At 41.4% G+C, this 20634-nt stretch overlaps 1 protein-coding gene across 1 annotated transcript in view; it reads left to right on the forward strand.

Moving 5' to 3' along the window:
- The window catches only part of LOC126249064 (diuretic hormone class 2), a 114335-nt gene extending 94531 nt beyond the window's left edge, over positions 1-19804 (forward strand). Inside the window, exons 3-4 of the mRNA XM_049950715.1 lie at positions 8905-9012; positions 19535-19804. Coding sequence (XP_049806672.1) covers positions 8905-9012; positions 19535-19700 — 274 coding nt within the window. The 3' untranslated portion in view covers positions 19701-19804. The remainder of the gene's footprint in view (positions 1-8904; positions 9013-19534) is intronic.
- Positions 19805-20634: the final 830 nt, after the last annotated feature.

Raw genomic sequence — 20634 nt, forward strand, 5'->3', positions numbered from 1 at the left:
ATCGTGGAGCTCCGCCGAACCGCCTTCTGGTGACCTCACCCACCATGCCCAATGACTAACTGTACTTCTGTCGACAGCAGATGCTCCACAAACTTAACACAAGCGTTTGTGAATATTCCCTTCACTGTTTTTTTTCTCTGCAAAGAGAAATTCAATGACGGCACGTTGCTTGTAAAGTACATCACCTACAGACGCAGTGACAGATTTAAAAATTTTGCGCCCCTAAGCACACCATACTATATGCGCCCCCTCGCAAAAAAAAAAAAAAAAAAAACGTTTTAAATAATTAATATTACCCGACCATTTCACAATTGCCGTTTTGGGTGGGAGCGCTGTGAGCTGTTTCCGTACTCTGCTATTAGTGGTTCTGAAGGAGGCGACAGCGGTCTATATACACTGCTGGCCACCGTAAATGCAACACCAAGAAAGACAAGAGGTAGCACAACAAAATTTATTTTGTAGATAACATGTTGACCAAGTACCAAATGATTACGTTTACAGACGTCTGTGACATGTGGTTCCTGCCAGAATCAGTAGCCAGAGTAGCCGCCATTGTTGGAGATCACTGCTGCCACACGTCTCGGCATTGAGTCAAAGAGACGTTGGATGTGTTCCTGGGCGTACAGCAGCCCAAGCAGCTGCCACACGTTGCCAAAGATCATCTGGTGTGGCAGCTGGGGATGTAATCTGGGTCACTCGTTGAGCAACCATGGACCACATGTTTTCTATCGGCGAAAGATCCGGAGAGCGAGCCGGCCAGGGAAGCAATTCAATCTGGTTATTGACGAAGAACCTTTGGACAATACGTGCCACGTGTGGTCGCGCATTATCCTGTTGAAATATGGCTGTGGCCGAGCCCTGAAGGTAAGGAAGGACAACTGGCTCCAGCACCTCGGATATGTAGCGCCGGCTATTTAAAGCACCGGCAGTGCGTACTAGAGGCGTGCGAGAGTAATATCCAATACAGCCCCATACCATAATACCCGGTGCAAGACCAGTGTGGCGGTGCATAATGCAGCTGTCCAGCATCCTCTCTCCACGGTGTCTCCACACTCGAATCCGACCATCGTGGTGCTGCAGACAGAAGCGTGCCTCGTCAGTAAAGACAACGTCATTCCATTCTGCCGTCCACATCCGTCTGTCATCACAGCATTGGCGACGGAGACGTCTGTGGTTCTGCGTCAATGGTAGACGAAGCAATGGACGTCTTGCGGACAGACCACTCTGCTGTAAACGGCGTCGAATGGTACGCGCAGACACTGGATGATGCGTTACAGACGCAATGTGCTGTGGTATGGTTCGGGATGTCACTGAGCGATCCGTCACTGCCATGCGCACAATTTGCCTATCAGCACGTGCAGTGGTGCACCGAGGTGAATGCGATACACCACGTCGGTCCGTCGTACCCTCCTGCATCCAACGGTCACATATCCGCATTACAGTTGTTTGGTTTCGTCCAACACGACTAGCGATTTCTCTATATGATAATCCACAGTCTCGGTAAGCCACTATCCTTCCTCTTTCGAACTCGGATACTTGATCAAAAGATGTTCCCTGTTGTCTACGAGGCATAACTGATCGTCTTGTGAAACAACCACAAGGTAAACACACGTGCCGAACGTACACTCGTCGAAATCGCCAAGCCTTAAATGGCGCTATGAGGTGGCGCCACAGGAGCGCGTGATGTGCGTCTGCGCTGAAATTCTAATCAGTTGCATATCTCATCGCTGCAAACTCTTGGTGTAAATTTCACTTGATTCGGATGCTTCCTTCAGGGTGTTGCATTTACGGTGGCCAGCGGTGTAGTTAAGGCTAACCGGCCATTGACCTTCTCCTTCTGTGCTGGATGCACACACATTGCCCGAACTCTTACGGGAGTCGGTAAGATTGTTTGCTGCGAGTAATGAGTGTAATGGGTAGGGGCACTACGAATGTAGTGTGTGGACATTAAGTTGGGAATGTGGGTCTCACGGGGAGCGTGCAAGGGATAAATCTCTGCAGTCGCACCCTTCTCTGTGCCCTCGGTGGCTCGGATGGATCGAGCGTCTGCTCTCTAAGCAGGAGTTCATGGGTTCGAGTCCCAGCCGAGGCACACATATTCAACTGTCCCCGTTGATGTATATCAACACCTGTTGGCAGCTTAGGGTCTAGATTTAATTATCATTTCGTCAGCGGTCTAGTCGCGCTCAATCAAAGTGTATTATGGGTCCTAAACTGTACTGTACGGCAGCGGATAAAACAAACTTAACACTGCATTGTGTTAACACATTCTTCTGTCGAAATACATTAGAAACGAACACAAAAAAAATAACTTTTCTTTTATGGCCTAAAAATTCAGCAGAGTGTGGTGGAAACAACGGCTTTTTGTTATATATTCACTTTTAATATGTTCTTTTACTGGAAACCATTGAAAATGAAAAGAAAAAAGTTGTGTTACGATCTAAAAATTGAAGCGAACGTGTCGTACATTAGAAATTAATACGCACTTTTACAGAGATGCGTTCAAAATTAAAATTAAACTGTCGTTTTACGAGCTAATAACTTGAACGTGTACCAGATAAAAAACATGTTCGGTATTAATACGGGAATCTATAGGAAAGCGTAAGAAATGAAAATGAAATAGAGATTTCGGCGCACGAACTAATAACTAAAAACAGACGAACAAACACAGACCTGGATATGCTATTACATAATTTTACAGACTAGTGTGGAAAAATCAAATTTGTTTTATAATCTAATTGTTAACGTGTAGAGCATTAGGGTCTGTGTAGCTAGATGCTGCATAATAAATGTACAGAAAACCTTTAACCATGTAAGGGCTGAACAGTTTTGTACTGCAGCTACTGCTCTCACCATAGCTCTTTCTAACGGTATTAGCAAAGCTTTTACGTGTTTATCGACAGAACTGAATTACTTTATTTATTAACACTTTTTCATCCAAGCGTACTCTCCGATAACTTATATTTCCGCGATAACTATACATTTCAGCAGACGCCAAGAATACACATCAGTTGTAATATACTTCAGTTGACTTGACTGAACAAATGGTTCAAATGGCTCTGAGCACTATGCGACTTAACTTCTGAGGTCATCAGCCCCCTAGAACTTAGAACTACTTAAACCTAACTAACATAAGGACATCACAAACATCCATGCCCGAGGCAGGATTCGAACCTGCGACCGTAGCGACAGACTTTAACGCCTAGAACCGCCCGGCCACCTCGGCCGGCCTGACTGAACAGCGCCGAGGGGAACGGGTAATTCGAGTATTGTTTAATGGTGTCGGGCGCCTCCGGTCACGTCCGCACGTAAACGAGGTAATTGTAAAATAAACAGGTAATACGTAGTTTGTAAATCCATAGAACGTGCCCTAAGTTATAATAAAAATCATATTACAATCTTAAATTTTTTAAACTGATATGAATAAGTAAACAAACTCACCAGTCAGCAAAGTTTGCGTCTGATTTTGACGGCAGAAAAATTGTTGATCATATCTTCACAGTTCAGATGGTTATCAGTTAGGAGGTCGGCTTCGAGGTGAAGAACGGACAAGGCGTTCAGTCTCGCCTCAAACAACGTAGAACGTAGGTACGATTTCAGTCTTTTAAGAGCCGAAAACGAGCGTTCTGCTGAACAATTTGTAAGTGCTACGCATAGAAATATTCTAAGAGCAATGTTACCATTAGGAAACACGGACTGTAGCCTCTCTTTTCGTAAAAATTTACTCATTTCGACTGGTATATTACTAATCTCAGAAGAATTCAAATGTTCCTCAAAATGTACACATTCACTAGGGAAGGAAGGCTCTAAATCTATATCATGGAGCTTTGCTGCACGTTCAGCAATATCGTCAGGTGAACTGTTCTTAAGGTTACTGAAAACTGTGAAGGAGTCCAACAGTATTCCATAGCTTTCCTTCGTTCTCACTTGTTCGGCGTACAAGTTGTCGAGTACTGGGAGAAATGTTTCGACTCTAAATTTTTCCCTTCCAGCCAGAAAAACTTCTTCGGAGTCCGCCTCTTCGTCATCATGAAGTTTGGATTTTCATGATCTCTTATAGGTGCATTCATAGTCTATATCAGTCACAATCTCCATGGATTTATTTTCATAATAGTCGAACATGCCACGAATAGATGCAATAAATCCTACAAGTGATTCATATAATTCATGCACTATTGTAGTATCAATATTTACACTTTGCAATTTCAGATTTACACTATTAACTCTCTGGAGTACGTCCTTCCAAACTGTCATCATGAATACTGTTTCTAGTCTGCTGAGTTGATTCAATAAACCTGACGCCTCATTTCGCACAAGTGGTTTTTCAAACGTGTTATTGGTAATATGTGTGAGGGTATTGATAACACCCTCCCAGTTTTCATATAGACTTACACACGTTTCCTCTCTTGCTGACCAACGTGTTTTTGACAAACTTTTTACCGTTTTGCTTTCTGGTTTCATGAAAGAAAGACGTTTATCCCAGCACTGTGTAGAAGCAGAGAAAAAATTACAAAAGCTTTGCACTACATTGAAAAATGAACATGCTCCCCGACAACAGCTTGCAGCACTACAAAAGTGCCGACTAAATTCAAAGAATGCGCTGCACAAGGCGCACAATGCACTTTCGGATTTCGCTGACATTTTGCTTGTCTTGTCATATGACTGGCTTGTACAGTCAGTAATATCAATGGAATTTGTAGACAGGACCTTTAGTGCGGTCTCAGCTAAGTTTTCGGATTTGTATCCTGGATTTGATAAAAACAGAAGGAAACGTTCAACAGGTTCACCAGTCTCGTTCACATTTCACAATAAGAAAGATAATTGATCAATATGTGAAATTTTTGCAGTAGAATATACTATTATAGAGAAATATTTGGCCTGTTTTATTTCACTTATGATAATTCTTTTTATTCGTTGAGAAAGAAGATCTATTATTTCATCACAGATTGTTGAAGAAAGATAATTTGTATGTCCCTGCCTGGCTTTCCATATTGTTCAATGTGCTCTGCGAGAAAAGCATCAAACTTGGCTACAAGTTCAAGAGACATCGTAAATTGACCATTGTGTAATGAATGGAATCTTTCAACGTGTCCACGTAGGGGAAGTCCACGTCTTGTTAGCTTCTTCACTACCCTTTTCAACATACTGCGCCAATATATTTTTTTCTGTCTCAACATATAAGTCGAAATGGTTATCTATTATTCCAAGTGACTTTTTTCTTGTTAAGCGTGATAACTCAGAATTTTTGTGATCAAGTGAATTCTCATGATGAGATAAAATATTAGAAATATTTTTCCAATCTGCAATACCATTAGTAGCAATCGCGACCTTACCTCCGAACAATTTACATGATGCACAAAAAACAGCACCGGTGCTACAGGACTATACTAGAAAATCGCGCAAAGTTGACTCATCATTTAAAAGTTTACGGTAAAATACATTTTTTTAAATATCTGGTTTTATCGCCTATTGATCTTCTTGAATTAGAAAAATCACCGTTATAATTTTGATTAATGCCACATGGTAAGAGAATGTCGATTGTTCATTCATTAACACACCATTCTGCACTATCATCACTAACGAGGTTATTTGTTTTGGTAATGTCTCACTCGACACTTAGTTTCGTGGAACTTGAAATCAGGAACAACTTGCTTTTCCTCATTTTCAAATTTTGTTTCGTCTGTATTTACTTTTTTTTTTACAACAGGTGCAGTGCCAGAAATATCATCCGTACTACTTGAACTCGCAGTCGAACCAGCAAAATTTTTTTGTGAAAAATGTATCTACTCTGCCAAGCGTTTTTAGAACATTGGCTTTTCGTTCTCGCCTTTCCTTCGATAATTTCCAAAATTCCGCACCACTTAATCTTGCACGTTTGCTTTTTTCACTGTTATTCGTGTTAAGGCGCTTACAAAATTGTCAACCAACAGTCAAAACAAAAGAAAAAATTTGTAAAAGGAAAGAAAGAAAGACTGTATCCAGTTCCAATCGTACTGCGCCGCACATGAGCACAAAGGTTTTTATTTTAAACACGGCACACGAGCACAAAGATTTTTCCTTTGAACACGGAGCGATGGACTGACCAACTCGGATTACTCGACGTGGCTGTGCTATGAAAGAACGACAATGCAGAATAATTTAATTCCATTGTCGCCTGTTTCTCTGTTGTCAGTGAACAGTAGAAGCACACCTGCAGGCTGGAACTCATCTCGTAAAGAAAACGGGACAGTCACTTTTTTGGCTTCTGTTTCCCGCGTCACCGGAATTTTAGCTGGAACACAAATATGTTCTGAATATTTTGACACTGTCTCTCTAATTTAAAAGCAAGTAATTTTCGCAATTTCTTGCAGTGAGCTGTGCTGGATCGACTCTTATCCCACTTATTCTTATAACATTTTAGCGGTTTCTGTGTGCAGAGTGGACAGACTACAAAGTTTAAGTAGTCTTCTTGGCAGTTGGTGTGGTGTGTTGTGATTTTTGTGGACACTTCTGTTATGTCTAAATGCAAATGCACCTCTTTTTCCAACATAAAATAAAAATAGCCTTTCCTCGAAGAAAAAAAAGCTTAGCTCAGAAGTTTAATATAAAATTTGCAATACCACGTACCATTCGATTGACAGAGTGGGTCTGGTCCCTTTCATCCCACAAACCAACCAACCAACCACAGAGTGGGAACTTTGATATCGTGCAGGCTGCAGCACAATAAATGAGACAAACGAAAGTTGGTTTCTTCTTCTTTTTTCGCCAAAGAAAGTAACAAAGTAAATAAGTAAAGAAAATTTTTAAACTGTTGTGAAGTATATTTCACACATTATTAGATATTCTGCTTATGTTCTTTTCGTATACTCATGTGTTTAAAAATGTAAAACATTCACAGTATAAACATGTTTTGTTAAACGGGAGTCATTAAATCAAAGCACAGATACTGAAGATCACAGAGCTTTCACGTTAATTACAGTAATGGAGGGTTGACTTGATACTTCCCCATAATTTCTACAAGAAATTTAAGTAGAGTCGGGTTTTACATACTGAGGCCCACACATGTTACAGTATTTAAGAAACTACTGATTAGTTTATCACAGTTTTTCAGGGGTCCCGGTATTTTCACAGGGAAGATATGGTAGGGTTAAGTAGGAGCCGACAAAATTCTCGGTATAATAACGTTTCAGACATTGTATTGTAGATTGCCGTCCTGACAGCTTACTTCAAAATATTTTGAACAATCATGAAGATGATGCCAGACAGAGACCCAATGTTAAATTTCCATTTAGTCACTAAGTAAACTATATATATTTCCAAGCTTGTATTGTTGAATTTCGTTCTTAAGGCTTATTTAAACTAGCAAGTTGTCTAACAATATTAAAAATTTTTGTCGTTTGTAAGCGCAGTTATTTTAAAACGTAAAAGGTTAAAATGAGTACAGAGCAAAAACTGCTGCCCCCCTTTAGGTGCCACCCCTAGGCCCGTGCCTAGTGGGCCTGTATGTAAATCCGCCACTGTATAGACGCCATTTTGAAACTGTCCTGCAGCTACGCTATCTGTCGGAAGTGACGGAAACTTGGCGCTCTCACTCAGGAGACTTCAAATAATACACAAGTAACGTTCCGAATTAGTATCATTGTTTTCGGCTGAGAAAAAAAAATGCGGTGCATTACTTTCTTCGTAATTCTCTCGGAATGATAGTGCTCACTATTACTACGTTTTACACGTTTTCCTTCGATACTCACACTTCCATGTTTTACATGCACATATTACGTAAATGGTAATCTGCAGGTCAGTTACTTGAAGTAAATGATTAGAAGCCAATTTTGGCCCGCATCTCGTGGTCGTGCGGTAGCGTTCTCGCTACCCACGCCCGGGTTCCCGGGTTCGATTCCCGGCGGGGTCAGGGATTTTCTCTGCCTCGTGATGGCTGGGTGTTGTGTGCTGTCCTTAGGTTAGTTAGGTTTAAGTAGTTCTAGGGGACTTATGACCACAGCAGTTGAGTCCCATAGTGCTCAGAGCCATTTGAACCATTTTAGAAGCCAATTTTATCTCTGCTCATAATGGAAAGAATGTAGTCGGAGGAAACAACTTCAGATGAAATTTATTCCAGTTTATTTTGGCGTGGTAGTACAGCAACCTTCTGTTGTGATTTATGGTAAAAGAGAACCCCAGGTTGCAGAAAGCTCTTTATTGGTTCAAAAACGACGCTTCTTAAGAGGGTAGGGCATCATCAGGTTATTTAGTGAATTGCGGTTAGTCAGTCATGGCAGCGCAGTGTAAGGGCATGCTCAAAAACTGTAAGCATGGCCCCATAGGTAACTGCTGGTGGCCAATCCGCACTCGTGCGTTGTATACACTGTTAAGAGTTTGTGAGTGCAGCCTTACTCGGTGCTGCTATGACCGACGACCCACACTGCACGTGATAACATCATGATGCTCTACCTGCGTGAAACGTCTCATTTTTGAGCCAATAAAAAGCTTTCTGCAATCTAGGACAGTCTTTCAGTATCAAAATTCAGATGAAACTGCCTCGATTAAAATGTAATCCAATGGCCTCATGTACAATAAACGACCTAAATTACAGCAAAATTATACTATCTTATGCTGCTGTTAATTGTACATTTTTCTACAGTTGAAAACGTCGCTAAATGAAATAAAATTATAATATGCGTTCACCGTCATAATAGAAATTGTCAATGGTACGTTTTCGTACATAGTAATCTGGCAAGATGCTGTCTATCGTTGCACTTTTAAAAGCGATTCTTACGACTGGTTAAACCGAAACGCTTTAATTTGTGTGGTCTATGAAAATCAAAAGCGATCAATAAAGAACAATATATTAATTATTATAATTAAAAACAATCATGTGGCGCAAGAGATGGTAAGATATTGCGTACAGTTGCCTTTTCTGTTTTCCAGAAACAACTACGTGTCAGACTACGAGATGGAGCAAACAGCGCCCCTTCTTAGCATCCTGGAGCTGATTTCCAAGCTGCGACAGACAAACAGCATCGCTGAAGACCCAGCGTAAGTCAATGAGCCAAACCGCCTGTTTAACTTACCCTAGGACGAAAATCGGATAAATACTTCTAAGGCAATGACTGACCATAAACTATCTTAGCTGGAATAAGTGTTCTAGGACTTGTATGAAGTGTTTTTACGAAACGTTAGAAAATTCATTGGCTCAGATCATATTTCTTATCATGAAATACTTGTGTAAGAATCTCTGATAACTGTACATTGTGTTGCTTGAAGCATGGTATCGTAACTGAACACTATTTGTTTCGAAAAAAATATTTCGATTTTACAACACTGCGCTGCGTTGTGTGTTGAGTACAGCAATCTGCACTCGGTTACGTGTCTCACTCGTGTGGTCTTGCTAATCCTCTCGTTGCTTGTGTATACAAAAGTTTCACTATACGTGATGAACAGAAACCAGACTCAAATTACCTTCCTATAAATGAAAAATTTACGAGGACTAAGGACATATATAGCAGTAGAAATCAGCATAAAGGCATGAACATTTGTAGGAAAATAAACAATGTCGGTTGCAATAGTTGTGCACAGTGTATATACAAGAGTATGAGATTTAGTACACTGATTACAGCATTTGATGTCAGTATTACAGTATATAACAAGACATCAATTCAGATGGTAGAGGGTGGAACTCGGTATAATGGAAGTCGGCTCTGTGCGGTGTTAGTGTGTGCATACTATCTTTCCTGCACATGGGAAATAGACACCATTAGTGACAATGTGTATCGCGTACATAAACCATGATTGTGACAGTGTCACGCGGAAGACAGCTATCATGTGATGAAAAAGCAAAAATCGTGCGTAGAACGAAATGGAAGTCTCTAATCGTCAAATCGCCAAGAAGATTAACCGTTCAAGTACACTGATAAAATTTCATTAGATTATGCGCACGATATTGACACAACGGAAAATATGGGCAAAGTAGAAAGTTATCTGAGGTATCGAAACAGTTACATTGCCTAAAGCAAGAGCCACAAATCGTTATTCTTCTCGACTTGTTGATGATTTTCAGTTACCAGTAACTGCCAGACGTGTACGAGAAATTTTGTCAAACGAAAACATCTTGCTTTCAAGAAAAGACTGCAGAAATCTGCTCTAACACCCAAACATAAACAGTCTAGACTGGAGATTGCTGCAAAACACGTCATGGACTTGAGAATAGGATAAAGTGATCTTCAGATATGAAAAGAAGTTTAATTTAGATTGTCTGGATGGATTTCAGTATGCAGAAATTTTGGTGGTGGTATAATTATGGTTTGCGCGGTCTTCTGCACTAAAGGTAAATAACTCATTGCTTGGGTGGACGCTAGAATGAACTCTAATATGTACACTGAGATACTAGAGACAGAATGGATTAGAAAGTATAAGACCTAGGGAACGAAAGTCTAATGTTTCCAAAAGATAATGCATCTATGCATGTTTCTGTTCAACAAAAAAGTGGTTTGAAGTATATCGATGTCTTGCTTAGGTCTGTACGTAGCCTGGATCTGAATCTCGTGAAAACCTTTGGGGAATACTTGCAATTGGTGTTTGTCGAAATAGAAGTCAATTTGAGGCCGCAAGTGAGCTGAAAAGAGCGATACGAGAAGAGTGGGAGACAATTTCATTGCAAGAACGACAAATCCTAACAAATTAAATGCCGAAGAGAATCTTTGAGGTAATTAACAAGAACTGTGTTGGACAAAGTACTAACCATGCAATACCACAACAGGACAGTGAGTGCCTTTATACCAATTTCCATCCAGGAAATGCAAACGCCTCATTTTTGTTACTAGTGTTATGAAAGAAACTATGTAATTTCGTTATGATCGTTTATGTTAGATATGTATCGAGTACCTTCATAATAAATTCGATACATATATGCTGGGTACTTTACTTTCTTAAGAACCTTTCTTTGTACTGATTTTCACTACTGTAACGACTCCTACAAAACGTACAATATTTCATTTAACCGACATTTAACATCAACGCCGAACATAACTCAATATACAAGCAGCTTCAGTCTTTATTTCACAAAGTTATGATAATTTAAGTGATATATAAACAAGAAATATGCGCCCATTACGTAATTTATTTGTAGATTTTTGCTTACACCTTATCCGCAGTGCTAGAGAGTGTTCTCAGCGATTTGGAAAATATTGCTTCTGCAGCACAACACCATTAAATTTTCGCAGTTTACTTCAAGTGACAAAAGTCTTGGTAACACTCTAAAGGCTTTACGGTTTGTAATAATTTCCCCGAGGATTCTCTCTCTCAAAATAATTACTCTTCTGCAGGTTAGATTCGCGTGTATCCTTTTCTTATGATACCACTATTTTCCCGTAATGAAATTCCTAAGTAGTTCAGATTTCTTTGTGATTGTTTTTAAACTTTCCGACACGATTTATTGCCCTCGTTAGTAGTGCGTTATGAATACGGCGGCGCGTCTGAAAGAACTCTGCTCGTAAAAAGTCTTTTAGGAAGCGGGGAGCTGTGGCACGACCGCTGCAGACTCTGGCCCCCTCCGGCATGAATGTGGCCAAAGTAAATTCTAAACTCAAACAACGCTATCTCGCAAGGCATGCAGATTAGTGCGAGGTCTACGTATCGAGGGCAAATACCGTTGGGAGATTGTCTCCGCTCAGTTAAGCTGACTGCTGTTCCGAACGGCAAAGAGCAATACAAACTGCCCACGAGCCGTATTCTACTGTACACAGCAACAGACACTAACAGTTAGAATGTCTGTTCCCGTCGCTTTCGTTGTCACAAGAGGAACAGAAACACGACTAGAATCATAATGGTGGAAACCGAATCCACAACAGAAGCTACCAACGTCTACAAATGGCGATTGTTCGTAAACGCCGAATTCGCTCCGCTGCCGTGCATCTTGGAGATATTAGGGCAGACTTATTCCGTTTCGAAATTACATACTATGGTTAACGTATCAGTTTGGAATAGATTGGCCAATTACTTCAACACAGCCAGTCTCTACAATGTTCAAGTAGCCTATTCCCGAAATGTAACTACCTAGATTTTTATGGCTGGCTCTGAGCACTATGGGACTTAACATCTGAGGTCATCAGTCCCCTAGAACTTAGAACTACTTAAACCTAACTAACCTAAGGACATCACACACGTCCATGCCCGAGGCAGGATTCGAACCTGCGACCGTAGCGGTCGCGCGGTTCCAGACTGAAGCGCCTAGAATCGCTCGGCCACACCGGCCAGCCCGAGATTTTTACATTTGCAGTTTTGTGCTTAATACATTCTTTCAGAAGAAAACAGTCAGAGTATTGCCTCGATAAGGAACAAATTTAACAGAAAAGAGGCTGACTTTATTTCATGAAATAACAAATACATTGTTGAGAATGTGGTGTTCCTAAACCATCTTCGAAATTAAAGTGATTATAGTCAGCCGGCCGGTGTGGCCGAGCGGTTCTAGGCGCGTCAGTCCGGAACCGCGCGACCGCTACGGTCGCAGGTTCGAATTCTGCCTCGGGCATGGATGTGTGTGATGTCCTTAGGTTAGTCAGGTTTAATTAGTTCTAAGTTCTAGGGGACTGATGACCTCAGAAGTTAAGTCCCATAGTGCTCAGAGCCATTTGATTATAGTCTCGGAGAGTGTATTGTAAAAAAGAGATATAAACCTAAAAAGAAACAGACTTATTAGGAAGACGACTAGAGATACAGATTGGAGAATTTATGTAAGAATGTGTGTACCAGATTAAATTAAGCATCTTAGAGTTTCAAGAGCATATATGACTTACAAATGGCTCTAAGCACTATGGGACTTTCACATCTGAGGTCATCAGTCCCGTAGACTTAGAACTACTTAAACCTAACGAACCTAAGGACATCACACATATCCATGCCCGAGTCAGGATTCGAACCTGCGACCGTAGCAGCGGCGCGGTTCCGGACTGAAGCGCCAAGAACCGCTCGGACACAGCGGCCGGCATACATGACTTGCAGATGCAGAATATGTTGCAGGAATAAAAAAGACAAAAGAAAATAAAATATCATGAGCTGATTGATTTTCCCAAGTACCTGTGTCAGTCAATAGCTATGCTGGTGAATTTCATAAAATGTGGTAGTTTTGAGGGTTCCTGTACGCCTGCTTAAGCCTGATCTGAAGAGCAGCAAAATGCACAACTGGTCCGCGCTGTAAATAACCTGAGACTCTATACAGACTTACTGAAGGCATCATGTCTGTCACATGTTCTGATACGACTGCTCGTAATCTGTGATGAGATCGTTTTCATCCCTGTCTTTCCGACGGTGACTGATGCAATAAAGGACTTTAATGTTTCGTGTAAAACGTCAACGGAAGAGTAACATGTACTGATCTTTAGGTTATTCAGTGCCTCTTCAAATAGTTAACTTTTTATTTTATATTGGGTACAATACATCTATGAGACAACAAAATAACAGCGATGTTTACTTGTTGTACATAGCAGCATGAAGACATATATCACGCATAAATGAAGCTCCAGTATTATATTTATACAGACAAGTAAACAGATTCACGTTATAGATCCGTGAGAATGGAAAGACCTATTGATCAGCTAGCTACTGTTAAAGGGAGGATTTCATGTAGGCTTGCCGCGCCGGACAGCCGTGCGGTCTTAGGTGTCTTGTCACGGTTCGCGCGGCACCCCCCCCCTTCCCCTCCCCATGGGAGGATTGAGTCCTCCCTCGGGCATGGGTGTGTGTGTTGTCCTTAGCGTAAGTTAGTTTAAGTTAGATTAAGTAGTGCGTAAGTCTAGGGACCGATGACCTCAGCAGATTGGCCCCATAGTCCTTATCACAAATTTCCAAATTTTCCATGTAGACTTCGCCAGTGGTATTTCCGTCGTCTACACGTTGTTCCCTTTCCGTACAAAGTCTTAAGAGTCCTAGTTGCCTGATAGGTGCGGAGGGCGTTTAGGCAAATGACGTCTGAGATCAATATCGTAACCCGGGCTCTGTGGAAGAATTTCTTTTCCAGATAGAGACGTCAGAGGTTTTGCAGCAATCTCTCCGACGAATATCTACAGGATACTGAATTATCAGATGAGAAAGAACAATTAGTACGTGGAGATCAGCGGAAATGTGATAAGAATGTAATTGCTGATTTCAGAGCCGGATTTGATTGCTATGTAAGACACGACCCTCTTTTAGCAATTAAGCGTTATCGTTTAGGATTTACGAAAGCAAGACAACGTTTCTTTCCGAAATTTCAGCTCCATTATTTTTACTACCAGTATTCTAGATACCTAGTGCGTGGATTTACGTTATTTTTCACATTCTACTAAACAAAGGCAGTGAGAGAGCTTTCCATTTACGACTCGCTAAGTTAAATAACTATACGACGTTTTCATACTGGAAGAACATTTTTCAGTAAAAAGCAGGGTTCTCCTTTCTCTGATATATTAGATTTACCCGCAAGTCGCGTAGAATGGCTATCTTGGCAGAAAGTTTCGGCTATAAGAATACTACAACGAAATCTTCCAACATTTTTCCAGTACAAGAGTATAACCTGTTTTTTGTTTTGCAGTCTGCAAACGATCTAGCGTGTCGTACTCAGCTTTTCCCAAGTCTGTTCAAAGTAATTGCAGGCTTGCAGTCAGTCGTCGTTTACTACACTCTACAATGTTTTGAGTCGGCATCTGTCAGTCATCGTCAAGTGAACCACCGAAGACTGCCGAAAAGTTTCCCCATGTAGTGAGTATTAGATGGGATACCGTGCAGGTCCCCAGTCGAAATATCGTGGAGTGGAGCAGACGACGAGCGGCTGCAACCCAAAATTCCTTTGAACATTTAATTCGCGGGTAAAATTCAAGTGTAGTTCAATATTTATACGGTGTGCGGAAATACAGTTTGACCATAAATGTAGAGCAGAAAGACAACATCAAACAAAGGTCTTTGAGTATAGGAACTAGGGGTCACAGTTCCACATATTCGGCTGCCTTTACTAAAAATCAAATGTAACTCACAGAAAAGTATACGTAAACAAAATATGTGGACTAGCTAATCGTCACGATGAGAAAACGAAAAACTTACAGCATCACTTACACGTGTATCGCACTTAGGTGACATACCATACAGAACTTCTTTAGAAATCAGAATATTCACATGTCCATGTTCCATGTTTCATTATGTCCTAGAAAGGTCAAAGTTAATGTAAAATGAGTATGCCCTTGTTCACAGATTTGGTACCACTTAATTAACGTAAGTGCATCGTAGCAAATGTTCAAACTGATCACCGTTTTCAACCAGAAACAGCGCCGTAAGCAAAAACTGCGACCCCCTAGTTCCGTAAGTCAAATTTCTTCGTTTGGTCCTGACTTTCCGCTCCACACCTTCGGTCAAATTGTTATTTCGCACCCTGTGTATTCTTAGTTTGAGTACTAGGCGATGATCCCTTCACTTACACATGAAATAAACCTACATTTCTGGGACATGTCCCATTCCCAACTTCCTTCCTCTAGTAAGAATATTTCTCTGGCACGTTTCCTTGCCTGTTCCACTTGAAAAGTGTTCTTCTCACATTTTGTCTTTTCATTTTATTTTAACGCTCTGCTGTAGCGTCACATATCAAATGCTACTAATCTTTAGTTCTGAAAATTTCTTGTTGCCTATTTTTCACATTTGTACTGTGAGGTGCTCTAGATAGGTAATGTTAGATAGTTCTTGCTTAATCCCGATCAATATTAGGCACCAGGGAATTTTGTTCTTCTGAGGAAAGGGTTCTTAGCCTGTACAGTCTACGTTTTACAATCCTCTATCTTCATATAGCCTCCATAATTTTGCTTCCTACAAGTAAAAACCGTTCAACAGCGCATATCGCATAAAATATTTTTTATTTAAGACAACCGGTTTCGACAGATTATGATGTCATCTTCAGGTCTTAAAACCTTTTCGTTGTAAAACTTGTTCATTTTACGCTGACATCACACACAAAATGTCAAGTGGATAAAAACAGTACATTATAAATGGTTTGTCATTGCTAAAATATTTAAAAAACGTAAAGCACCTTGTGCAACAGCTATGTATATATACATATTGTTCACAGTTGCTTGTTACATCATCCAAACGTGGTACACAAAAGCACAATTGTTTACATATGCTGGACATATTCTAAACAGTGCGAATCCACTTGTTTGTGACGTCAGAGTAAAATGAACATATTTTGCAACAAAAAGATTGTAAGACGTGAAGATAACAGCATAGTCTCTTGGAAACCGATTATCTTAAATTAAAAAACATTTTATGCGGTCTTGGTTGTTGAATGGTTTTTAACAATTAAACAGATCGCCCTTCACCTCTCTAAATGAGAAAATTCAATCCTACAGCCAAATTACTTCTCTTCTCTTACAACATGCTTTTACATTTTTTTTTAATTCAGTTAGTCTAGAATCCGGGCAGAGTATTCGGTAATTATTCCTTCATGTTTTACGTTGCAAGCAGTGTGAAGAATCTGTTTTCCATTCGAGAAAGACCGAATCTACCGGTAACAATTCTAGCAGTACGCCCCTGAATTTCTTCAGAATCTTCCTTTAATCCGGCCTGGTGCATATCCCAAACACTTGAGCAGTATTGAAGAATGGGTCGTATTAGTGTCCTATATACGGTCTGCTTTACAAATGAACCACACTTTCCTAAAATTTTCCCTATAAATCAGAGTCGATCTTATGCTTTCCCTACTACAATCGTTACATACTCTTTCGATTTTATATCGCTCTGGAACGTTAGGCCTAGATAGGTAATCACTGTGACTCTGTAAAGCGGTGCACTACTAATGTCGTATTCGAAAATTACGGGATTTTTTTCCCACTAATCTGCAATAACTCACATTTTTATGCCATTCATTATACCAACTAAAAATTTGGTCTAGGTCATCTTCTACCCGACTACAGTCTCTCAACGGCGACACCATCCGGTGCACCACAGCATCATCAGCAAACAGCTGCAGATTGCTGCTCACTCTGTCTGCCATATCATTTATGTATATAGAAAATAAGAGCGGTCCTGTGACACTTCCCTGGGCACACCTGACGTTACCCTTGTCTCTAATGAACGCTCGCCGTCGAGGACAACAAGCTGGCTTTTGTTACTTAAGAAGTCTCGAGCCACTCACATACGCGGAACCTATTACGCACGATTGTGCCTTCGTTAACAGCCTGCAGTGGGACACGGTGTCAAATGCTTGTCGGAAATCTAAGAATATGGAATCTGCCTGTTGCCGTTCTTCCATAGTTCGCAGGACATCGCATGAGAAAACGGCGAGCTGAGTTTCGCATGAGCGGTGCTTCCTAAAATCGTGCTGATTATGGACAGAAGCTTTCCCTTCTCAAAGAAAGAAACTTATTGTATTCGAACTGAGAATGTGCTCAAGAATTCTGAAGCAAATCCGTGTTAAGGTTATTGGTCTGTAATTTTGCGAATCCATTATTTTACCCTTCTTATACACAAGAGTCATCTGCGCTTTTTCCAGTCTCTTGGGTCTTTGCGATGGGTGAGAGATTCGCGATAAACGCAATGCCGTAGAGTAAAATCGAATCGAGATCCATCTGGACGTGTTAATTTATTTGTTATCAACTCTTTCAGTTGTTTATCTACGATAGGGATGCCTATTATTATGTCCTCCGTACGGGAGTCTGTGCTAATGTCAATCGACGGTATGTCTGTACGACTCTCCTTTCTTAAACGCGAAATTTAAAACTTCGGCTTTCTTTTCTCTGTCTTCTATTGCCACACCGGACTGGTCAACGAGTGACTGGAGAGAAGCCTTAGACTGGCTTAGCGATTTTACGTACGACCGGAATTTTCTCGCATTCTCGGCGACATCTGTTGCAAAAGGTATAACGGTGGTAGCTGTATGCTTCGCGCACCGATCTTTTTACAAACGCACAGATCTTCACTGTTGTGGACTGACAAGAGCAGCCAGTCCACAATGAAGTAGCCGATAGGGCACGCGTCAATTCACGCCGTCTTGCGTTAAATCTGAAACAGGATATGTGGTAAAAGCTATAAAGAAAAGAACGGAGCTTCTCATATACTTATCTTTAATTTCTTCTTGTACATCTCTATGGTGAACACAAGTGAGACTCTCTCCAGATATGGATAACTGCGCCTTGCTAGGTCGTCCGTACTACTGGGGCCGAGTTCTAGTCAGTCTCTCGAGACCTGCCATGTGGTGGCGCTCGGTCTGCGATAACACAGTGGCGACACGCGGGTCCGACATGTACTAGAGGACCGCGGCCGATTTAAGCTACCACCTAGTAAGTGTGGTGTCTGACGGTGACACCACATTCACAAATTTTAGCCAGTCGTCATTTGCTCTTTCTCATTTGAACCGAGAGCACAACACGGTTTGCTTCCTCAGTATTTTCCTAATTTCGTTGTTAAAGCACGTACAGATAGACTACATGTTGTGTACGTAGTCCCGCGGTGTCAGCGCGTACACAACTTTCCCACTAGAGCGCGACACGCTAAGCACAACAGCGCAGGCGCAGCGCTCGTCCGTCTCCGCACTAAGAGATGGTGCTGTCTTAGAGACGGACCAAATTCTGCTTCCGCCGATCCGCGTATTAATATGTAACGCAGCCAATGAGATTGCTGCTAACGTAGAACCTTCTCTCCTCGCGGATCACACTCGCGCAGTGATACCTGAATGCTCGAGGTATTATAACGAGTGTACAGACCTCCGATTAGTCAATCTGCATTAGTCTGCATTTGTCTGCACCAGTCTGTACTAGTCTGCATTAGTCTATAGTCAAGTTTCAGTCTGCGCCTAGTAAGATTATCATATTCCTGTACACAGCCATGAAGATAAATGAATAGACACTTTGTCAAGTATCAGAGATATGTGAGAATAAGATTAACGTACCAAGACCAAAGGAACTTCAGATTGTCAATTGTAAATAGCATCCAGACCAAGTTAAGTTATTTTTATGCTTGTTATTATTTTAATAAATGTGTGTGAAAATTAATCAAGTTCTGTTTAAAGTTGGTCACCGTCAATCTGCTACTCTAAGCGTGGAAGTGGCATTTCTATCGTCTGACCTAATGGCAGAAGATAAACACGCCACGATAAGACCACGAGACACATTGCTGACACTCGCCTACTTCGTTAGAGCGACAAGTCAAATAATCTGATGGTGTGTGTACCGAAGGTCTCACAGTACGCACGCCACACTACACATCACTGCAGTGACAGTTTGGAGAGTCTCGCCATTCCCAGCTGTATGAAGTAGCAGTTGTCCTCCATGTCCAACCTACACCAGGTGACACGAGGAAGATGGACGTCCGGGAGTTTGATAGCTGGGTTTTCGACTCGCAAAGAACCTTTCCGGGGTGAAAATGACTATTCCGATTTCCAGCCAGCCACAGCCGCATTGTAGGACCTGCCTGAAACGTTCTGCACGGGGGAGAATGATTCTGCTCTAATCTTACAGCGAGAGCTTGCTGGCTTCTTACGAGAGGTGGAGTGATACATAACACCGAGTGCTGTTTTGTTGCAACTGTACATTTGTGACGCAACTTGTTGCAGTGCGAAGCGCGGCCTGGACCTGGGCATCAACCGCGGCTTCTCGGGCGCGCAGGCGGCTAAGCACCTGATGGGCCTGGCAGCAGCTCAGTACGCAGCAGGGCCCGGCCGCAGGCGCCGCGACACACACCAGCAGCCGCAGCAGCCCGCGGGCGCCCCCTCCGCGTAGGCCGCCCGCCGGACACCACTCGTAGCGCGACTGTAGCTCCTACCGTAGTACCGCACTCACCGTCTATTTACTGTTGAGTCATCTAATAAACCACTCTGTAGACAGCTGCCTGTGTCTTCATTTACTACCTCCCACTCACTATCACTGGAATGTCTGCGGAGCGACCATAATATAATGCGCACCGAGTGGTAAATGTTATGTGACTCTCGGTAATGACCTATTGTTTACATTTTCCGAACAAGTACGAAAATTTTAGTATTATGCATATATATAATGTTTTTATATGTTTATTTATTAGTAACAGTGACACAGATGCATTTGGCAGTACTCGAAAGGATTAACAGGTCCTTTTAATAGACAAGTGCCAGAAAGTTCCGTGACTTTGAAGGCAGCGTATATTGGCGGCAAAAGTTCTGTTCGCTCCGTAAATAATCCTCCCCTGTCTACCAGACTAGAGGACTAGGTGCGGCATTATGAAATGAGTCTATCTAAGTGACACACAGCATGATAGTTGAGGTACAATATATTTTTATTTTAATGGATTAAAGAAATGGGCCTTACTACCAAATACTGAGTCAGGAAACACACATGAAAATATTGATGCAAACATAATACACAAAATATACTCAAAAGATTAAAGTCAGTAGCTATATACTTTCACATCATTAATTCAAATTTAATCCACAAGCAGTAAGCTAGGCAAATGGACAAACAAATCAGGTAAGTAGTAAAAACCGAAATTACCATTAAAATTTTCATTTACGAACACACTGGAAAAAATTTGTTACGTCCAGGAGACATGACGATTATATTGTGTAACACGCCCTCTACCCTTATTAATTGCCTCAATTCAGTGATGTCTTCACATGTTTCTTCAGCTGAAGCCACTCAGTGTTGATGTTGTGCCAGACGGAATAACACTCTTCGACACAGA

The sequence above is a fragment of the Schistocerca nitens genome, chromosome 3 (genome assembly GCF_023898315.1).
Source record: "Schistocerca nitens isolate TAMUIC-IGC-003100 chromosome 3, iqSchNite1.1, whole genome shotgun sequence".
Taxonomy (NCBI): domain Eukaryota; kingdom Metazoa; phylum Arthropoda; class Insecta; order Orthoptera; family Acrididae; genus Schistocerca; species Schistocerca nitens.